The 22021-nt window shown below is 36.7% G+C and overlaps 1 protein-coding gene across 3 annotated transcripts in view; it reads right to left on the bottom strand.

Annotated features, from left to right (window-relative positions):
* Nucleotides 1-22021, bottom strand: part of PPP1R12A (protein phosphatase 1 regulatory subunit 12A) — a 112166-nt gene that overhangs the window by 55746 nt on the left and 34399 nt on the right. For all 3 annotated transcript variants that reach the window (XR_015285493.1, XR_015285492.1, XM_086884213.1), the window contains exon 2: nucleotides 12678-12808. Coding sequence is in view for 1 of the 3 variants with exons in the window: in XM_086884213.1 (XP_086740339.1) it covers nucleotides 12678-12808 (131 nt within the window). In the remaining 2 variants the exon portion in view is untranslated. The remainder of the gene's footprint in view (nucleotides 1-12677; nucleotides 12809-22021) is intronic.

Genomic DNA, 22021 nt, shown 5'->3' with positions numbered 1-22021 from the left:
CAATAAAAAACCCTTACAACTGAATTTTGTGTGTGCGTGCATCTGTTAATAAAATGCATATATAGACAAAAAGACAGGAAAACACCTCTCTCTGAAGACACTTTGTATACAGAGTCATATCTCTGAATTTAGAACTTAAGAATCTGGAAGATGCTACAACTTGGATAACAGCATACACTGCAGATAGCATTTTCATATTATTTATCTCAGCACCAGAAAGAGGGGCATATGTTTACATCGGAACCTTGGCCCAGTTCAGAGTATCTGGAAACAAGTTTGCAAAGTTATTACAGATATAATTAACTTGAAGTACTGGCTGAACCTGAAGGTCACCAGAAGGGTGGCAAGCACAGGGAAGGGCAGAGAAGCGTCCCTTGAACTGATTCAGCTCATTACAAAGTGCTTACAGAGCTCATTGGAGACTCACTAGTACAAACAAGTGGTCCCAACAGACTGCTCAGAAGACTGGACAGAAGCTCCTGACTCCTAAAATGATGAGAGGGTCCTGCCTAAAAAAAAAAGTTACATATACATTCTAAATAAACATGCTCAGTGTGTCCTTCCTGGGAAACACGTCCTAATTGCTAGTGGGGGCCCCAGCACAACTGGTCTGCCAAGAAGTTTTAACCAATTAGCTAACATTTAAGATTTCAGCTAAACGCAGCTGGTTTAAAAAAAAATCCATACATGGTGGAGTTCAAATTAATTCCATGAATATCTTAACTGAATGATAATAGGAAGCCAGAGACTGAAAAAGTATCACTGTATTCATGCAGCTGTGTAAACCCTCATTTGAAGAAACAAACAATGAAAAAAATTAAAAACTGATGTTTTTGGAATACATACTTTAATTATCTTTTCAAAAATAAAAAGCACCAATGCACTTTTAAAAGTATATCTTTGTAAAACATTCATATAACTTATAAAAATACATTTACAACTCTGGACAAACAAACTGTCAAGAGACACTTAACAAATAAAAAATATAAAATTTTAACATTGCTATTTCCAATTTTTGTTAAAGTTGAAGTACACAAACTGTAAAACCTGATCATTCTCTGACCTTCTATTGCTTTAAATGCTTGGGAATATTTCTCAAAATATTTTCTAACTGTAAAATAGTTCCGCTCTGATTTCCTAACAATGTTGTTGTTACGTCAGACAAGGTAGAAATGCTACCTCAATATTACATGTCATTTCCAAATGTAGTTTTATTTTGGTCTAGTTTTATCCATTTGGGTTTTTTTGGTATTTAACTGTCAGCAAAAAATAACAAAGTCCCGGTAAGCAAAGGTGTACATACCTGTATGGACAACATATTGAGAGATAGGATTATAGCTTCTATGTGATTCTTGAATTATAAGGATACACTTTTCAAAACAAGATATTGAAGAAAGGACTTGTCTTTTTATTTTTCTTGAATGCCTCAAAATAATACAAGCATGAAGCAAATCCAGTAGCAATAGAGTACCATTATGCTAAATACTGTGGTACACACTATAAATATGCCCTCTTGGCAGTGGGCAAGTGCCACGGAAAACACACAGTTGGCTGAATAGGTATGAACAGCCAGTGTACAGCCACCCCTCAATCAGTCCCTCATGCACCCTCACAATGTTATACTCACTTTTGAACATGCAATTCACACCCCAGATAAATGTAATGATAAAAAGCCACAACTTCGCGATTTTGGAAACTGATGTTGTAATCCCTGTAAGCATTCTGTGGAGAGTGTTACAATGTGCACAAGGCTGGGCAAGCGATGGCAGGTCTCACCAAGCGCGGAGGAGCCCTGTCTGCCTGGGCAGGGACCCCTCACACAGCACCTGCTCTGCACCACGGAGGACTTCCCTCTCTCCCTTGAGAGACATCCTACAGGTAACTTTCCTCAACCTCCTTTCTCCACAGCCCAGGTACTAGTGCGGCTCTCTCTTCTGAATATATGATTTATAAAAGAAAACAAAGGTTCCAAATTCAGCATTGGAACCGAAGCTGTAGCAATTTAAGTGGGCCTAGAATCCTTTCTCCTGCATGATTTTAAGACCAAAGGAGAACAAATCAAATGACACGAAGAACAAAGTCAAACTAGGGATGTCTTATTCAGGCACTCTAAAAAATGCCATCCCACACTGTCAGTCACTGCTGTGCTTCAACATTCTGTCTCTGAACATTTAAAACTGAACAGAGACTGGCACAAGAAAGACAGGCTTCTGTGATGGCATTTAAATTTAAATCAAATCATGAAAAAATTCAGGCATTTTTAAGGTTATGCTACTGTTAAAAAAATCCAGAAGATTTTCAATCTTCCTCTTCTGAAAAAAGAATGCTGCAGTGCATTCTAAAAAGGAATGCTCCCCCTATGAGCAGTAGCTATGCAAAATCAGACCAATTAGGGTTATTTGGCATAACTAGACAATTATTTATCCTGAAATACATGAGTGATGATTTTAAGACAGCTAATATCAGCAAGACACCAGAGGTAAATTTATGATTTCCTCTTGCAGAACCCAAGAATTTCTGATAGCTGGAGATGCTTAAAAAAAAGTAACAAAAAATAGTTGAGAAACAAATGGCCAAAAGGTTTTAAGCAAATAGAAGGAGACATTTGTTTTTAGTTTTCATCAGGATAATCCAGACTAAAGCATGTATTCATTTTTTTCCAAATAATTAAGCAATCTGGAAAGACTTTTTTATGTTCTTCAATATGCAACAGGTCTTGCAGACAGCATCAAATCCAACTTCTGATTCTCTCTTGTGAAGCTCTCATGAAGACATCTCTGACACACATCTTTGCTTCAAAATTGTCAAATATTCCCAAAGCTATCAAAGTAGTGAAAAAAACAAACAAAAACTCTTCCTATGTAAATAGTACTTTTCTATCACTTCTAAAATATTGTACCTATATAAAAAACATATTTATGATTATGAAGCCAACATTCCAAAATATAGCAACACACCACTGAATTTTGCGTAGTTGGCTGTTCCCAGCCTCCACTGCAACTTGCATGCACAAGGAAGCACACTAAGTAGAATCCCATCTGTCTTTCTTCTTGGTATGCAGGAGCATAAAAGAAACAGTGTAGATAACAGTATCTGCTTAGTTTTAGTCCTCTTGTGTTCCAAGAAACCTCTGAAAGAAGCCAGCTCTAGAAATATTTATACGTAGGTGGCCAGCTACATACTGCAAAGATGTAACAGAAAAAATTCCTACTTGCAGCCTCTGAAAAGCAACTAAGCCTTCATATTTTACCTTCTACACATAGAGGGAAAGACATTTAAGAGGTGACAGAGCAACATTTAGGTGAAAAGAAACACTGAATGAAGAAAGTAAAGTAGAAAACACAGAGAAAGCCATATAGGAAACCTATGGCATATTTATTAAAAAAAAAACAAACAACAAACCAAAACCCAACCAACCACAAAAAAACCCCAAACAAACCAGCACCCAAGAAAAACCCGAAGTGGAGCCTGGCATTGCCAGGAGGAATATAGGGCAAAAATTTCTGCAGGAATGAAATGAAGCAAAAGAGGTATTTTTAAAGTGCGTATCAAACGTTATTTTAATGAACAACGTCATTTCATGAACAAGTGTTCATTTTGAAGTTAGCAGCATATTGTGCAAAAGTGAAGGCTGAGTGTGAAAAATGTCTCGTGCAGCTGCAGAGGTCATACTGTAACTCCAGCTGACAACACTATGCTTGGAATGTTTTCCCATAGCAAGTTTCCAAGCATTTGTGGCGATTTACAGAACTGTCATCAAGATGAACAATTTGGATTGAGTTACACTGGTTGAGAAGAAAAGGTAACAGCAGCATGGAGGCAGAAGAGGAGAAAGGAGAAGGAAGACCATGCTGCTTCCTACTTTCCTCAGCTAACAAGAGTTGATCCTTCCTGAAGCTCACCATCCCTCCTGCCGTCTGCCAAAAGCAGCATTGCTATATTTGGGTACAGGAGCATCAAAAATAGTGATTTAACCTGCTGATTTCTATTTCAGCAGTAGTTATGAGTATGGACCTCACAGGCTTGTTTTTCTCCAACAGCCACATGCTTGCATTTATATCAGAAAAAATTAAACCGAGATCAATTCTTTTCCTGTGTTAAACAGATCTTTGCATATACATAACTACTACATTACAGAACTTATTTGTAATTATATGACATAATAATATAGTAAGCAGACCTCTCTGTAAAGCAACATTACTATCACAGGGCAGTTTCTAGCATCACTCTGTAGTACTGAACTTAGTCTGACCCCTTCTTAGACACCAGCAATCTGCACTTCATAGCAATTGTTTACATGTTCAGTCCTCTTTGAATTTCCTTGAAATCACTCCTCTTCTAAACCAAAGTCCTACTCTTCATTCAAAATTGATAAGTAGTATCTTTTCTGAAACAGAGGTTTCAAATAATTCAATTTTTATACTTTTTTTCCTGTCATATCCACTGTTTATAGAAAACCCTCACATTTCTGTGATGTAGTATCTGAATTGTACCCAAATAACTCACTTTCATCAATGCACAGCAACCCTTATGTGTCTAGAGATATCATGGCTACATCTACATGCATTTTAGAGGAATTAAAATATCTTTTATCCTGCCTCAGTCAGGGATAAGACTAGAAAAACAGATGCAGATTAGGATCATTTGCACTGAAATGACGTAGTTTAGGATAGCAAACAAAAGACATGGCTTTAAGACAGGATAAGTAGGTCATAAATTGCTTTAGTGTCACTAGAAAGTCTACTGTATGTGTTAGAATAGGGTCAAACTCACAACAGAGAAAACCACTCAAGTAAAAGCTGGAAGAAAATAAAAACTGAGATGGACAGAGGTGACAATCTATACCACAACCTTGTTTACTCCTAGAAAACAATCCTCAAAACCAATTTTACCGCAAATTAAATTATTCTTATATCAGATAACTCAATGAATACTACATTCAGTGGTCAACAGTACTAATAATTCCATAGATTCCACAGTGTACAGAGAATCTATCACCACCTCTTTCATATAGCAATTTTGAATTGGTTGATGAGGGTCTCATGTGTGACAGTATGCCATACTCACCAAGCCTTTGTGCAATTCAGAACTTGGTTGCTCTTGTATCTATCTAGAGCTGTTCTCCTATGTTCTAGCCCTAAATAGAAAATAGGAACTTACTGGTGGTAATGGGCAGTTACAAGCTATCAGACAGCAAGGACCTGAGTGTTGTTTCTTGTGAGTCTATCCAAGCTCTCAAGTTTCCGTATCTATCACGTATCTATCACTTCTGTATGTTTTCTCTTCCATATGTACCACCTTCAACTTCAGAATTCAGATGTAAGAATTCTACTCTAAATTGTTCTCAGGATACCAATAAAATCAAAGTTTTGTGAGAAACAAGTAAGACCTCTCCTATTTCACTTCTCAAAACAGGATGTTTTTTTTAGACATCACCTCCATTTTCAAATTCTTTTTTCAGCCAAAAATTAAGAGGGTTCTGAGCATTACAATGGGCATCAGTCCCTTGACCTTTCATTAGACTGAATTAACTGCTAAACTGTATTAAAAGAATAAAAGATATTTTCCATTAAATAGTTTTCCTGACGAAGATATCTCTGAACTTAATTTCTATTACATTTACCCTTAGAAGAACAAGAACACTTAGTAAATACTAATACACTAACTAAAAATATTTAGTCACAAGTAGAGATGCACACAGTAATCCAGTCTGAAAGAAGGCAGCTATAGAGAACAAACTTCATGTATTCTACAGTGACCAGCTCTCCTTGACTCCCACACTTGAACAAATATATACGAAAATCGTTTAAATCCTATAGTTTCCTCTAACCCATCAACCATATTTTACTGTGTATTTCTTTCAGTTGGGTTTTATCTACACATCAGATCACAGCAATACAGTAGAAAAGATTAAACTCTACCATATAATGACATGATTTCAAAAAGGGAACTTCACCATCAACCTTAACAATTACATTAGTATTTCACTATTCTTAGGACATACGTATACGCAGCAAAAACATACTGGAAACAGGACACTGCCACAGTACATCTTCATAAAAGGAAATGCCAACTGATACTATCTCACTGATCTTCTCCCAGTCTGTCCACTATTTTATCTAACAGAATTTAGCTTTATCCCTGCAGATAACTGATACAAGTCTGGAGAAGGAGGAACTTTTATGTTGCACAGAGCACCATACTTTTGACTGGGGGAGAGGACACTAGGGGACATGTTCTTGCCCAATCTGTTTTTCCAGAAAGAAGGCAGCAAATGGAAATTAACTAAAACAATCTTCTAAAGTCTGCAGTGACCTTTTCACAGCTCTTAAAAGAAACACTGCAACTTTACCAGTATCAACTTGTAATAGTCAGTCATTCTTCTAGAAGAGCTGTTTTTCCTTGGCTGGGAATATATCTTTCCCTGTTTTTATTCTGTCACATGGTATGTTTTATCCTTCTGAAGTCCTCATTTTCTTGAGTGGGTTGTATGATATTTCATCTTTGCTTGCTTTTCCTTTTAATTCTACACCTCCAGTTAACGTTTCCTAGTATTCAAATAAACATTTTGGATCCTGACAAAAACCTTGTAGCATCTCTTTAAGACCAAACCCCATACAAGTTTGTATCATCAGTTTGCCTGGGGTGCACTTCAGACCACAAGCTTTACCTTGTCATACAAAAACACAAATTTCTGATTATTCTCCAAACATACATTTCTGAATGTATCACTAGTAATATCACTTCCTACTCATTTAATTAAAACCGTAACTTGGAACCAAGCTGAAGGAGATAGGAGCCATACCTGACATTTTATTATTGTGCTTTGCCTAAGTAATGAATTGCTCTTTAGGATTAAAATGGGTTACAGAAAAAAAGTTTAGATTAAAAACTCATTAGTAAGAAACAGCTTCAGATGATCAAATTGTTGATACCTTGAGAGAAAATGGATTAAAAACTTCTGCTTTGAAACATAGTTTGTGCCACCAACATCCTCAGATATCATGAAAGACCATTGAACAGTACCAAGTGGTTCAGGCTCACAAGGTGTGAGATGAAGCATGGGACTCTGCTACTGAACAGGCAGCCCTACTCAGCCAGGCTTCTGATCAGAAGTACAAGATATGTCTGAAAAGCAGCTTAGACTTTTTTTTTTTTTTTTACCTGTATATCTATGCCAAGTACTGCTGGCAAGCCAGGTCAGCTCAGTGATCCAAAAGAGTATAAAGCCTCCAAAGCCCCTGAAGGCTATTCTTATGCCTATAGTTCCCACACTGTTGTGCGATCATTAGATAACGCAAGAGAGAAGGTGGAGGAGGCAAAACCAAGGGCGGAAGTGAGTATCTATTTGTTTCTGCAATAGTCTCAAGTTAGATCACTCTAATCATGTTGTCAACTCCACTGAATTCTCTTGACTAGCTGTTGCCAGGTGAGCAATGGTCTTGTACCACAGGCAGGAATCACTACCAGACAGCACCCACAGCAGTCCCCCCACGGCAATTAGAGCTGTAAGAAAACCACTTAGCACTGAACATCTAGATATCCAACTATAGGTTTGCAGGACTGTCTCAGACAGAACATCTAGATATCCAACTACAGGTTTGCAGGATTGTCTCAGAGTCCTCTGTCTATCAGACAAGGATCACTCATTTAGCATAATGGACTGTTACTAAAATAGGGAGATCCTGGGACAATGGTTTGTAAAGGCTTCAGCAAACAAGTTTGTCTGGGTTCACTTTCAGGTGTCTGGAGTCTGGAAAAACAGATGGGCGTCAGCAGCAAGCCTGTGGTTACATACAAGCTTTTTAAAGTCTGCTTTAAATATAAGGGGAAGGAGGGGATATACAATATAGGAAGCTTTGGGCAGAAAGGAAAAGTGAGTGAGCTGTGTTTTATAGCAGCAGAGTTGGTCAAACTACTATTCTCTTCTTAAATAAATTGATTGAGAAGACTGAACTTGAGATGTTTTTCTGTTTATGACTGTAATCATATGCTTCAGCCTTTAAAACCTCTTAAATAAAGGAGGTGTATTTTGAAACTGTGTTAAGTCTTAGGATTTGTATGGGTATCAAACTACAGGTATCAAACATGCTTCTCAAACATAAAAGCTACTATACAGAGTTAGTATCCAGTTGACACCTAGCCTGTCTCCAGACATAAGATCTCCAAGAAGAATAAAAGCAGAGCAAATACATACTACTTCTCATATAATATCTTTCCAGCTACCTCCATGGACTTTCTCAAACAGACTCCATTTATATGCATGTATTCCGCATTAGTATCTTTTTAATGTATCCACCCTCCATGGATTTATCGTCCCTTGAACCCATGAGGAATTTTAGTATCTACAACAACGTCTGTCAAACTATTGTAATATCTACTACATGAAGGTATGAAAATGCTATTCCTCCTTCAGCAGACATCTCTCTCCCACTTTGGTTTTTTGGGATTTTTTTTGCAACAAAACTGTAACTGTCACTGACTTTATGTTAGTTTTGAAAAACACTTTTCTTACACTTCTTGGAAGATGCAACTTTCATTCTGGGTAGAATTGAAAAGCATTCCTATTTAAGTAGTATGACTGTACAGTAGCCTGTGAACAGTTGCAAGCAAGGTTCAAAATACATCAACTGCACACTCACAACTAAGCATCCTACAAAGTCCACAAGAAAGTAATTTTTAACACAAATTTCAATTATTGAACAAAAAAGAAATTTCTACTACTTCATATTTATTCCAATCTGATGCAATACACAGCAGAGAGAAATAAAAAAAGTAAACATTTAAAAAGTATTTCTTAAATGCCACTTTGCACTATTTTCCCCTCTCCTACTACTTTTTTTTGCATTCAAAAAGTTATTTGTTTATTCTGATACTGAAATATTATAGAAACTTTTCAACTGTAGAAGATATTGATCAGATAAAATAATTATACATAAGGAAAAAGTTGTACAAAGGTGAATTTAAGGGTCTTACCCATTAAATACCATCTTAAAGAATGCATACAAAATTTCTGTTCAAGTCATCCTTTCCTCAAGTTTCTTTTCACATAACTATAATTTTACAAAGCAGTTCATGTTAACATCTTAATTCGCACTAACAAATTAGTGAAAAAAAGCTCATTTGGATAAAGCTTTCCAAAGCTTTAAAAATAATGGAGAACAGAAAAGAGAACATACTATACAAAATCCACCTGTTATGGCAATGTTGAAGAATTTTGATTTAAAACGTATTTATATTACAATTACTTGTAAGGTGACTTACATAATCATAAACTAGATGAACAGCAAACTAATTTGACAATTCTAAAATTAAAGTGTTCCAAGAATTTCCAGTAAACTGAAACACTCCCAGCATTTACAGATGTCAGAAACAACAGGAGCAGTTGTCTTCCATACCAGAAATTTTACTTTTACAGCACACCTCCCCCTTTGCAAGCAGCTGACACTTTGTTACACATCAAACTGTTCTCTACTGCATTTCACTTGAAGTGGCCTTCTGTAAGACAAACATTTCTTAAAGTGGAAAATACATTTTTCTAGAAGAGATAGGAAGCATATTCAAGAGAAGATGGGTATTCTGAAGGAGCAGAAAACTGAAATGACACGGGAGGTACTGCTGGAAGAAGCCGTCACAGAGGGGTGAACACAGTGCAGGATAACAGGAACAGGGACACCTGCAATGACAAGCCCAGTGACCAGACAGTACAGAGCAAAATAAAATCCCAACAAGTGGGAGGCCATGCCACAAATTCAGCCCACTAGTAACTAGCATGGGACCAAGGCAAAAACATTGCTGAAGTGGTGGCTCCCTGAGATATCCAGTTTTTTTCAGAGAAGCTCACTACCACCTCCATATTCTGTACTTCTCGCAGATCTCCAGCACATGGGTGCACTCGCTCAGGAATATCTGAGTAGCAGCAGGGACTACTTAAGAGTAATGTGTACATATATATATTTTATATACATACATATTTATATTTTATATAGTACATATATATATTTTATAGCAGCCTGAAGGAACTTACAGAAGAGCTGGAGAGGAACTTTTAACAAGGGCATGTAGCAACAGGAAAAGGGGAAATGGCTTCAAACTGGAAGAGGGAATGTTTTACTTGGTTCAGTTGTCATGGTGGTGTTCAGACAAACATAGGACTCCCTGATCTTTCAAGTGTTTTCCAATGTAAATGATTTTATGGTGAAACACCCAAAAAGGCTGCCCATAGAAGTCATAGATGCCCCATTCCTGGAATTCAAGGCCAAGTTGAACACAGCTCTGAATCTAGTCATAGATGCCCCTACTACTCTTTGCACAGGGGTTGGACTAGATGTCCTATGGAAGGTCCCTGCCAACTCAAATACTCTACAATTCTAAGATTAGAATTACATTCTCCTAGTTCAGTTCCTTTCTTAAATATAATTTTAGATTTTGAGACATGCAAGCCTGAAATAATCAGAGCATGTTCTCATGTAATATTTTTCTTATGAATTTAAAAATAAAAAAATGTCAGATTACAATTTTGGATGATTTAAAAGAGTTGTGCTGTTTAGTAAGTAAATTCCAACTAAGCAGTTGGAAGGAAGGAAGGAAGGAAGCCCTAAGAAAACTTAAGATGGAAGCAGAAGAAGCAGAAACAAGATTACCAAGTCCCCAGTTTGAGAAGCACTACAAAGCTGCGCAACAGGCAGTTCCACAGGAGAGTGAGAAAGGAGAGTCTGACAGGTCAGACTCTCCCCAAGTCTGACAGGTCAGACTCTCCCCAGCCTTTTAGTAACAAACTTAGAAAACATCAGAACTCATTCTCTGTGTTCTCTCTTGCACAAAAATAGGTGCTATAAGTAAAATATATGGGATTCAGTCACAGATGTGCACAAACACACATTCTCACACTTCCCAGGAATGAATCCTCACTAAAGCAGATGATAGATCCAGCACATACTATGGACTAAATAAAAATGAAATTTCTAATCTCTGGTAGTTTATTGTATCTTCCTTCCACCTTCCCCCAGTTTTGCTTCAGCTGCAAATTGTGGTTTACAGAATCCATTTTTGTAAATTATTTGAAGGTGAGATCCTGAAGAAGCAGTCTAAAGAAGATCTAGGCTCTATGGGCCTCATCAGATATAAATATTGCTACACTCAAGTCTCAGCTGTATATGGAAGTTTGTTTCAACAGCTGATCTTTAAAACTCCATGCACCTTAGAAACACTGTTCTTCCAACATCTTAGATGTCTTACATCCCAAAGGACTATAGTTCAATAATCCCATTTCTCTAAAAGCTACCCATAGAAAATATACAGAGAGGTTCTGCTCCAATCTGAGAGAGTAAGAACCAGCTAGATAACAGATATCTAAGTCAATAGTGAAAAACTGTTTAGCGGACAAGGGACATTGCTGTCTCTTTCCTGAACAAGTGCCTATGTTTGGCTGCAACAACAAATCAAGTTCACTTAACTAAACTTTTTCCTATTGTGGAATAAAAACAGGTGTTTTGCCTCCACTAAACTGAAGAAAGGCTTATATTATCTCATTTTGCAGGGAAATTCTTGTTATAGTATAGTCAAGAAGTAAACACTTCCAGTACTCATGAAAGGGGGATTACAGCATCAAACACCTGCATGGGTAGATTGCAAAGTTAGTGGCCACACACTGTCCTGGGTATACCAAGGACATATGAAGCACATCACTCAGTGAATGCCTAAAAAAAAAAGAAAAAAGAAAAAAGAAAAAAAAAAAAACACCCCAGGGAAAATGGTATACTAGAGTCCCCAGAATTTTTCACTTCCCTTTAGACTACAGCAAGAAAAACTCTCAAACTCACAAAACAAACTCACAATTTTCATTGTTCACTGCTGCAATTAGTACATAATTACACGATAAAATACTACTTTCTGTTTTATCCAAATCTTATACTGGATCAGATGTCACAATGAGTTTGGTGAAATTAATTAATTTTGTGTTTACTCAAAGGGTTTTAAAAAATACTTTATTACCTGCTTAACTGCAACAACAGTGTGCTAAACAACATATGCCACACATTTTCTCAGAAGAATAATTTCAGGCTCAAACAGACAACCTCTCAAAAAATTTGATTTTAGCACACCTTCAGTGGCCTTCAACAGACCAAAACTAACAAAACCACTCCTGGAACTCAGTGAGTAAGTTTTAATTAATACTGAAACAGGCATCTAGCTTCTACTGTAGGCTTTTGCTCCACAGCCAAAATAACTAGTCAACTGTCCTACACCATAGCTGAAAAACAAATGGTTCAAGACTACAAATACAACTGTAAAACTTACCTCCTACACATAGACTTATCCCAAGATAATGTTTCAGACTAGTAATCAATGTAATTTGGAACACTGTCCTGTGCCTTCCTCCATAAAAACCTTTCTACAGAAAATAATAATATAAAGAAATAATCTGACAGTCATAGGCTGTTTGTATCTACCTAATATGCATATGTTTATGTTTGTATCTACTTAATATGCAATGTAAAAAAAACTAGGAAGAGAAAATGCAACACACTTCACAATCAGCAGACAATATAAAAGCATTCATCCTCACTACACATCCCAGAGGTAACTAAAAACACAATTTATGAATACCATCTGCTTCTCTTCAGCAATGTATTAGCAAAATACATAGACTTTAAAAATAGAGGAAAAAGTCTTACTCTGCTATATCAAGATATCCACAGGAAGCAGCTGCATGTAGAGGTATCCAGCCTTCATTATCTGGTTGATTAATATTTGCTCCATTTTCCACCAGAAATTTCACCATATCTACGTTATCATCTATACAAGCCTACAAAGAAAGAAAGAAAGAAAGAGTTAAGAAGTTAATATCAAAGCTGTTCTACAATCCTGTGCATTTTTAAGCAAAATCCTCAGGAGAAAAGGTAAGTATTTTCAGTTCTGATGAGGAGGTGGAGTTTCTTTGTTGTGGTCTGACAGCCAGACAGAAAGAATCTGAGAGATAAACAGCAAGTGTTTCACATTTATAAACTTTAAAAATTTAAACAGTTTAAAAAAAGCCAAAAATATTATTTTCTCAGGTAAATGCATTCTGGTTTTCTGAGAAGCCCTTTACAATCCTCACTGAAACCTTATTCTCCAGTACAAAGTGGTTCCTCAGGTCCTCACTTTATCCCAGGCCCAGCTCAGCCACTTGAGTGGATATTAAAATTGAATAAACAGCTACACCATGAAGTAGAAATGTGACTAAGAGCTAGGGAAGCACTTTGAAAACAATACCATAATGTTGTTTTTCCTGTAATGTAGATGAGACTACAGAGTATAAAGGGGTGCTACATAATATTTCAAGATCCCCCTACTGTTTTCTACTGCAGTATCTTCGATACCACCATAAATCTTTTAACAGTCTATTAATCATTTCTGTTTATAAACTTACTTGAGTATCATTTTGGCAATTGCAAAAATATTATCATCTGCCTGCATCTCTTAAACAGCATTGCTCAGATTCAGAACTACTGCCATTCTCCAGACCTCCATCTTGACTGACTCCTACTTTGCCTTTCTTCTCTGTGTTCAAGTATTTTTCTCACAGGGTGCTCGGTAAGTTTTCTTTGCCAACTTCTATCCTGCTACCCTTAAAAGGGCAGAGCAACTGAGAGAAAAGTCCCTGTGCATTTCAGGGCAGCAAGAACTCCAAGCAGCTAGACCCTACAAGACTGGTATTAATTTTTTAGCTTAATAAATCAACAATACTACATAGACACAAGGCTGAAATGAGAACCTCTGCTCCTGGGCTCCTAAATCCTACTAGGGAATTATGCCTCCAATGAAATGCAATTAAGGTATAAATTCTACTTTTCAGAATACTTCTAAAAAAAACCCCAAATTACATCATGTTTTACTACGGAAAGAAATCAACTTGGATATCCCTGGTTAAGCAATTGCACGTTCCAAGATGAATCCTGAAGCTTTCCTCCACTCAGCAATGCTGAGGCAACAGCTACACCATGAGGAGAATGTTGCTGCCCAGTGTAACCAGCCAAACAAAACCAGCCACAAATTATCCTTCTCTGACTCCATTTGCTTCAGTTAGGTACAGCTAGACTGCAACTAGACTGCAATACAATGCTTACATTATTTGGTTTTCAGTTAAAAACAAAACCCCATTCTTGAATTCCTGAAAACTGACTTGAAAACTTTATAGTCATATTCATCCCTAAAATCAGCAGTCCTTTTAATAAATTCGTTTCTTAACATACTCCAGCAATAAACACTAAAAGTTTGTCAAGCATATTTGTCTTCAATTTCTCCCACTTATCAACAGTGTGCAATGATTATACACTCAAAATAAGCTCTGAAAGAAGAGAATCACTTCTTTTTGTAAGACATTTTATAACTTAAGGAAGTAATCAAATGCAAGACATGGTTAATCAGTTTAGGAGGAAAACAAATTCAAGAAACTCAGATGTTTACATATAACAGAAACATCGACTATTTACAGTCATACATCCAGTTTTTCTGGATATTCAATTTGTCAAACTACTGATATTTTATGTCTATAATATTATTCACCACCTAATTATAAGGAAAAATAAATTTATATCAGAAATATTTTTCAAATGTAAGTATTTTAATATTAAATATTAATATGCTGCATGCTTATCTTAAAGTTCCCTAAAATTCATCATTTGTGGAAAAAAAAGGCTATCTTCAAATTGATTAGCACTATTAACAAAAAAAACCCAACAAACCAACACCAAAAAACAAAATCCCAACCATCTGGTTGTGACACAACCCAACACAGAACAATCCTTGCTTATTTTTCAAGTACACATGAGAAAACCTGGCAAGACATACTCATAAAAATGCTGTTGCTAAGTGAATCAAAAGCTTACATATGCAGCACATTAAAAGACATATGACTAAGTGCCTAAAAATATTTGACCAAATTTGGGCAGTTCATTGTGCCATACATGGCAAGAATCAGGAGAGTTTCAATAACTTATCAGGTATTAATCAGAGATTGCATATTCATAACAACAAAAAATATTTTATTAAAACTCACTGTGGTTTTCAAAAAGGTAATACCTATCTTAAGTCTAATAAAACAAATTGCAATTGATTCTACTGCTGAAAAACACTAATCTACTGCATCATATGTCTCCATGTCCTTTTTTTCTTCTTAACAGAACTATAGGCAGGTGTTGGATAGATCCTATCACTGTCAGCACTTTCCACAGGAAATACACTTGTCACTATCATCAGGTACCTTAAGACAGAAAGCCAAGGAACAAATGTTATAAAAGAAATTTTATCTACATGTTTTTTCATTTCTACTGCACTGTTCACTTCTAAATGCAGTATTTATCAAGTGTCATAAGTGCCTCTGCTGTTAAAGACTGACATCTCAACCACAAAAGGAAAGCTTGTTGGAGCAGCATGATAAACTTAAAGCAATAGCTTCTGAACAGACTGCCCTTCTAGATCCCAGCCTGCAAGTTATTACAAAGGAAAAGGCAATGTACATGAAGGTGTAAATAACCAGAGTTCCACTGATGCTGCAGTAACTCAAAAAGATAAATTCTCACGATTAATTCTGTCCTGGAATCTGAACAGAGGACACAGCTGCAGGTCCTCCTTTTCCACCGCTCTTACAGCCCTTTCAAGATTCATTTCAGTTCTTCACACTCATATGCCCCTAGCCCCAGTCTCTCCCGTCATGACCCACAGTTCCCACCCAAAGCATCAGTTACCACTTAGTGAAACCACAGGTCATCCTAAAGCCCTTTCCAAGCACTTGCAAAACACACCTGTAGAGCACACACACTAGCCAGCTCCTAGGGCAAGAAGAACATGGGGGCTCACACACAAGATTCCCTTCATCCCATGAACTGGTTTCTCTCTCTTTCAACCCCAGCCTCACCAACTGGTAGAAAGGCATTTCCACATGAAGCACTCATTACCCTGCCAAATTTGATCTAAGTTAGCCAGTGGGCCTCAAACAGAACAGCTACCAGTGCAAACGTATAAACCTTGTTTCCTTTGAGGACCAATTTAGAAACTAGGCTAATCAGTCATAAAGTCAAAGCAAAGTTGAGAATACAAAGTCTGGTTACCTTTTCTGATAAGAAAAAGGAAGTACACTCAAGTCCAGTAAAGAGAACCACTTTCCATTTGTACAACAACTTGAAACCTAGACTCCGAAGGCCAGCAAAAATCAACAGCACCTGGCTCCCACACAGACCTGTCCTAGGTAGGTCTAGTTTGTGCTGGAAACAATATTTTAACCTTTTCCCATAAATACTCAAACGAGGATAACCAGATACCATGCTGAACATGGGAGACTTTTAACTGTATTTGCCATGACTTTGTATTCCAGTGCAAGTAGCAGGTGATACAGCTGGCTCTTGATACTGCCACATGTTAAGAACACAGGTGATGGCAAACACTAAGTTAGTCAGTAGCCTTAAAAGAGATAGTTTTAAAAGAAGCATCAGAAATGCTTGGTTCATTAGTGAGTAACCACTCAAAGAATTCAGCAGACAGCACTCTTCCCCGAAAGACAGGAAAAACAAGCCTGTAAATATTTTTTAAAAGTCAGAAATCTTGTAGAAGCAATGAATCTGTAAGACCACTGTCCCATACACATGAAGCAGAGCCATACACCATGCACCTTACATGGGGCTACAAATTTTACTGATTTTCATTAACATCTAATGAAGTAACACCATGTACTGTTTAGAAATTAGTTTTGGTAAAATTCATCTCCATTCTCCACAAAAAGATTAAAACCTAGCCTTTTACTGATTAGATTAGTATTCTGATCTATTCCATAAATTATTTTGTATGTATTAGGAAAACAAACATGTATTTCACCTCTGCCATCACATTTCATTTTTTCCTTATTTACTCTTGGTACAGAAAAGAGCCAAAAAAATGAACACAGAAGAATATATTAAAGAGATAAAACAAGTCAAACAGTCATTCTGAATTGCCATGTCAATACCAGAAACAGGAGGAAGACCTCACACAGTGGGGGTCTAGAATAGTTTATCCCCCTTTTCGATTTTTCAAGTGAAGTACTTCCAGTGGATTCAACAGGACTTAGCAGAACATGAACATCTTTGCTAATGTACCCGAGAATCAAATTAAAGCAGTAGAGCTGGTTTAAAGTGGTTCCCATTCTCTTCGCCTTGGGTTGCCTAGTCCCTCTGCCATCACATACCCACACTCCCTCCCTTACAGCTATGCTGACACATTGTGCTAAATTGAATCTAAACTGTATCAGAAAGGCAATTCTAATTTAAAATTAAAAAAAAATTAAGAAAGGAAAATATCTTTATCAGATTAAAGCAGAATTATTTGCTTTTGTTATATTTAAATCGGTTTTGTGTTCAGAGAAGTAGCATTGTTCTGAAATTAATCTTCATGTCCTAGTTCCACTATCAGAGAAACAAAATTTAGTTTCACTCTGATTTTTCACCCATTACAAAGCCTGTGTTAAAGCTTCTTGTTTCAAACTGACACTTTTTGAAAGATGTATCTTTAAATTAGCAACCACTTTTACCACTTTCACTTTAAAATTCACAACACATTTAAGCCTTGTATCTTGTTTGTAAGATTTCACAGAATCATAAAATATTTTGGGTTGGAAGGGACTCATCTAGTCCCAAATCCCTGTCATGGGCAGGAACATCAGGTTGCTGAGAGCCCCATCCAACCTGGCCTTGTGTAGCCTTCCTACGGAAATCACATTACTCACTCTGTCTACTTCACTGTCCTCCCTCCCTTGCTGAGCAGTTTCAACTGAGACAGAAACAGAGGCTGAAGAGAATTAAATTCATCAGTTGTCATGAAAAGGTGGTCAACCATGAGTACTCTGAAATAATGGCACCACAGAGCAGTTCACAATGTGAACTCAACAATTACTGTTCCTATCCAAGTCCTTGTGCCCTGACCTCCAAGTGAGCACCATGAGATAATCCCCACAGTTTGAACACTGGTCTCATTCTGCAATGATTTTTGCCTTCATGAGGAAAGGTTTTCTTAGGAGAGAGCACATTACAGTTCACTAATCACATCTTTTGTTCATCTTCATCAACACTGGGAAAAAAAGAGTAAGTTTACATATTGCAACTCTTAGAGGATTTTTTTCTTTCAATAAACCACTAACTGAGAAGGTCTAAAAAGAAATTTGGTCAAAAGAACTAAACTAAATTTGAGCAACACTTTCCACTTTAACAGCTTACATATTTATGCTGCCCCATAATTAATAATGAAGCACCAACAAGTGAAATGGCAGTAAGGTGTATGAAATGAAACATGAGCCCTATCTAACTTTCAAGCTACGGAGTCAAAGTAATCTGGGAGTTACAGCCACCAGAACAAAGGAGGATTTTTTTTTTTCCCCCCACCAAATTTGTTACTTGGTCATTAATTCAATGTTTTCATACCAAGTATAGCATCTTATAAGGTTCTAATATTCATAATGACTATGTCCTAAGAATCACTGGAACACTTTCAGGACAAAGGGTAATAAGAATGACCAACAAATGAGATTATGAAATATTAGTGATTACTACACTTATTTACTATTCAAGCAATCACTATGAAAGTAGATATTTAACATTTGCCAAGTACTCCGTTTAATATACATATAGGGTATATGTACATATAGGGTGGAGAGGCTGCTGTTGATGTTCATGTTTACATTAAGAAACAGAAAACTTTTGATGTTGTAACAGAACTTTAGGCATCAAACTAATATTACAGATGACAAATGTTGCTCAATTATGAAATTAAAGGTTCATTTAGCCAACCCACAAGTCACAGCTTCTATTTTTCACTGAGCTGGGGTAATACAGGATACCTTGCCTACTGACAAAATATAGTTTTAAGTTTGAATATTTTACTTTATTAAAGCATGCTTTCTAGTAAAAATGGTATGGTTTACAATGTAAATATCCTTGCTAAACTAGTAATATTAGCCTTTTGCTAGACTAGTGTTATTTTGTTTAACTTGCCTGTAAATACTATCTATGTGTATGATACACTTGTGTGATATTTTTGGTAAGAATGGCCTACTATTTTAAATCTTGGAGAATTGGCCCATAAAAAATAGTTAAAATTATTATCACCATATCAAATAATTCAAACTACCAAAGCATTTCAAGAATACCTCATGGCTTCTGCAAGTTACAGCAAACTCTTCTCTAGAGAAATTTCTTGGAAGCACTTCACTTTTAAGCACAGAAAATGAGAATCATTTTAGACACCTGCAAAAGCAGGTGAGAAAGACACTTTCTCCTAAGGAAAAAACACTACTTGAGGATGATGCAACCTTTCATGTCCATTCAAGTCTCATGGGGAAGGCATGCAGAGGTTATTGAAACTGAGCATCCATTAACCATTGTTACTTAATTCAAATCCTGCAGAACTGTCAAACATTGACAAAAATAGACAAATCATTCCAGAACTCAAACTTCTCTAGTTATTATTTCCACTTCATGTAAACAACTTGTCTAAGTTTTGAGTTATACATGAGTATATCTCAACAAAAGTTCACTTAATATTTTCTTTCAGCTCCAAGACAGAACCAGGAGCTACATGAAATCAGTAAATGTTTAGCGCAAATATGCAGTAAGAGCACGATGTAATTTCCATCCTACCATTCAATCTTGTTTTCTCTGCTACGCTGAATTACCAATTAAATTACATGCCCTTAAACTTTGCTGGTTTGTAACTTAAAGTTGAATCTACAAATTTACCTGTGGACACAATTCATGAAAAGTACTAAAATTTACTGCTGTTGAGACTTATATTCTACTTATTAAAAAATCAGTCTTATAGGGATTTCCCACAATTTAAATCCTAATGAATGCTTATTTATAGATCTTGATCAGGACTGCAATAGGATACATGTATTTGAGTAGTTTCAGAGTGTTTCAAGATAGAATTATTCTTGCCCTCTAACCTCCTGCCAGGATAAGTGAGGAGAAGAGGAGAGTTGGTTGCTGCAACATTATTTACTCTAACCAGAGATGTGACTCTTAGTGTTACCAATCCCAGTCATGGATCAAGACTCATTCTGACAGACATTACAGGGACACAACAACCCAATCTAATGTCTGCTTTCCTGTTCTTGCTGAAATAATCCCAACTATTCTATTCCAGGCTACCTAGTATTACATGCAAATGTGCTTCCAAATTGGTATTTGTTTTCATTTTCAGCTCTGTGAAAATCTATTTTTAGGAACACTTGAAATTCCCACACCAGAAGTTATCTCTTAATTAAAACCACCACACTAAATGTGTGGTATTAAAATTTAATGGTATTCATCTACTCCAACTCGAAGAAAAATCTCAAGACAACCTACCAAAAACATCTGCCTAATCTCCTCAAATAACCCTTGGAAAATGAGATGTCACCAAAAAAAATTATTTTGGAAGAGATTAAACCATTTGGTCATCAAGTTACTGATGCTGGTGTATATCTATTTACCTGAATGGCCTTTTTTCTTCTGGCTCATATTGACAAAGCTGGTGAAGAGACTGGACTCTATGAAGCAATCTCTGTCTTAAGTTCACATAAATGAGGCTCTTTCTTAAACTTGTGGTATTAAATGCCTGAGAAACAACTTCTGCTTTTCCTTCTGATTTCTTTGAATTTAAAAAGAACACTAGTACTTTTTGTGGAACTTGCTTATAAACATATTTTCAGGCAGCTTTTTAACCACATGCCAAGTGAAAGAACATGAGTCTACCAGGCAAAATGGTGAAATGAAGATGTGACAGACACCATGGTATTACAGCTGGTACGATGTGCAAATTCACAAGCTGTCTTGAGCCCTGAAGGCTTAGGCAGGTAAGTATGTGTAAATTACATATGATGGATTCTTGTTTTAGCTACATGTTGTTGAAACCTATCAAAAATCAGTGAATTTGGGACTTGCATCCAGAACTGAATTTCAGGCTCATTTGTTTCACAAATGGCTGTCTCTATTTTCTGGCCTCTGCCTTCACAGCTTGCTTTCTGAGGTAATTTCAGCAGACCACAGAATCACAGAATGGGTCAGGTGGTAAGAGACCACAGAGGTCATCCAGCCTAACCCCCTTGCTCAAGCAGGTTCATCCTAAAAGCACATGGCACAGGACTGTGTCCAGGCAATCTTGAGTATCTCCAGAGACTCCACAGCCTCTCTGGACAATCTGTTTCAGGGCATGGTAAATAAGTTCTTCCTCATACTCTGGTGGAACTTTCTGTGTATCGGTTTCTGCCCATTGCCTCTGGTCCTATTGCTTGGAACCACCAAGAAGAGCATGGAAACATCCTCTGACATGCTCCCTTCAGATACTCATATATAAATGACGAGGTCCCCCCTAAGTCGCCTTTTCTCAAGGCTGAACAGGACCTGTGGCTGATGCACCATACTCAGTGGGACAAAGCCATACAACCCTCCACATCTACCTTGTGATAAGTATGGAAAAGAAACAAGGTTCAGGAGTAAACAAAATTGGCATACTGTAAAAATATAGTGCCATTATACAGTTATGCTTTCATTTGGCATTTATTGCTACAACTTTGGCAGACAGTGATTAGTTTGCAGGGTTACACAATGTATAGATAATATATTTGAGGAGGAGAAAGCAATGTCATATAGGACACATATTTTTGTCCCAGTCAAATTAAACAGTAGCCAACTGCATTTCAAATAGGTTTTTTTTCTGTGAGAAAACATAACCTGCTTTTAGCATATGGGTGACTAATCAAGTTCTTGAGCCAAAGCAGCTTTTCAATTTAAAATACTTAACCTCCTGATAGCCCCTAATGCACTTTCTTAACCAAAATAACCTAGCAAAACAAAAAGGCATAAATAAAACTTTGTAGGGGAACCTGTTTACATAAACAAGTAGGTTTACTAATTTCTATGTTCTTTCTATTAAATTTAAACCATGTGTGCCAAGTTTTATTTTTTAACTCTGCTTCTGACTATCATCTCTATACAGTGTTCTGAGTTCTTCAGAGTGGAAGACCGCAGCGCCT

This window comes from Cyanistes caeruleus, chromosome 4, assembly GCF_971803275.1.
Source record: "Cyanistes caeruleus chromosome 4, bCyaCae1.hap1.1, whole genome shotgun sequence".
Classification (NCBI taxonomy): Eukaryota; Metazoa; Chordata; class Aves; order Passeriformes; family Paridae; genus Cyanistes; species Cyanistes caeruleus.
This window is presented reverse-complemented; position numbering and strand designations above follow the sequence as displayed.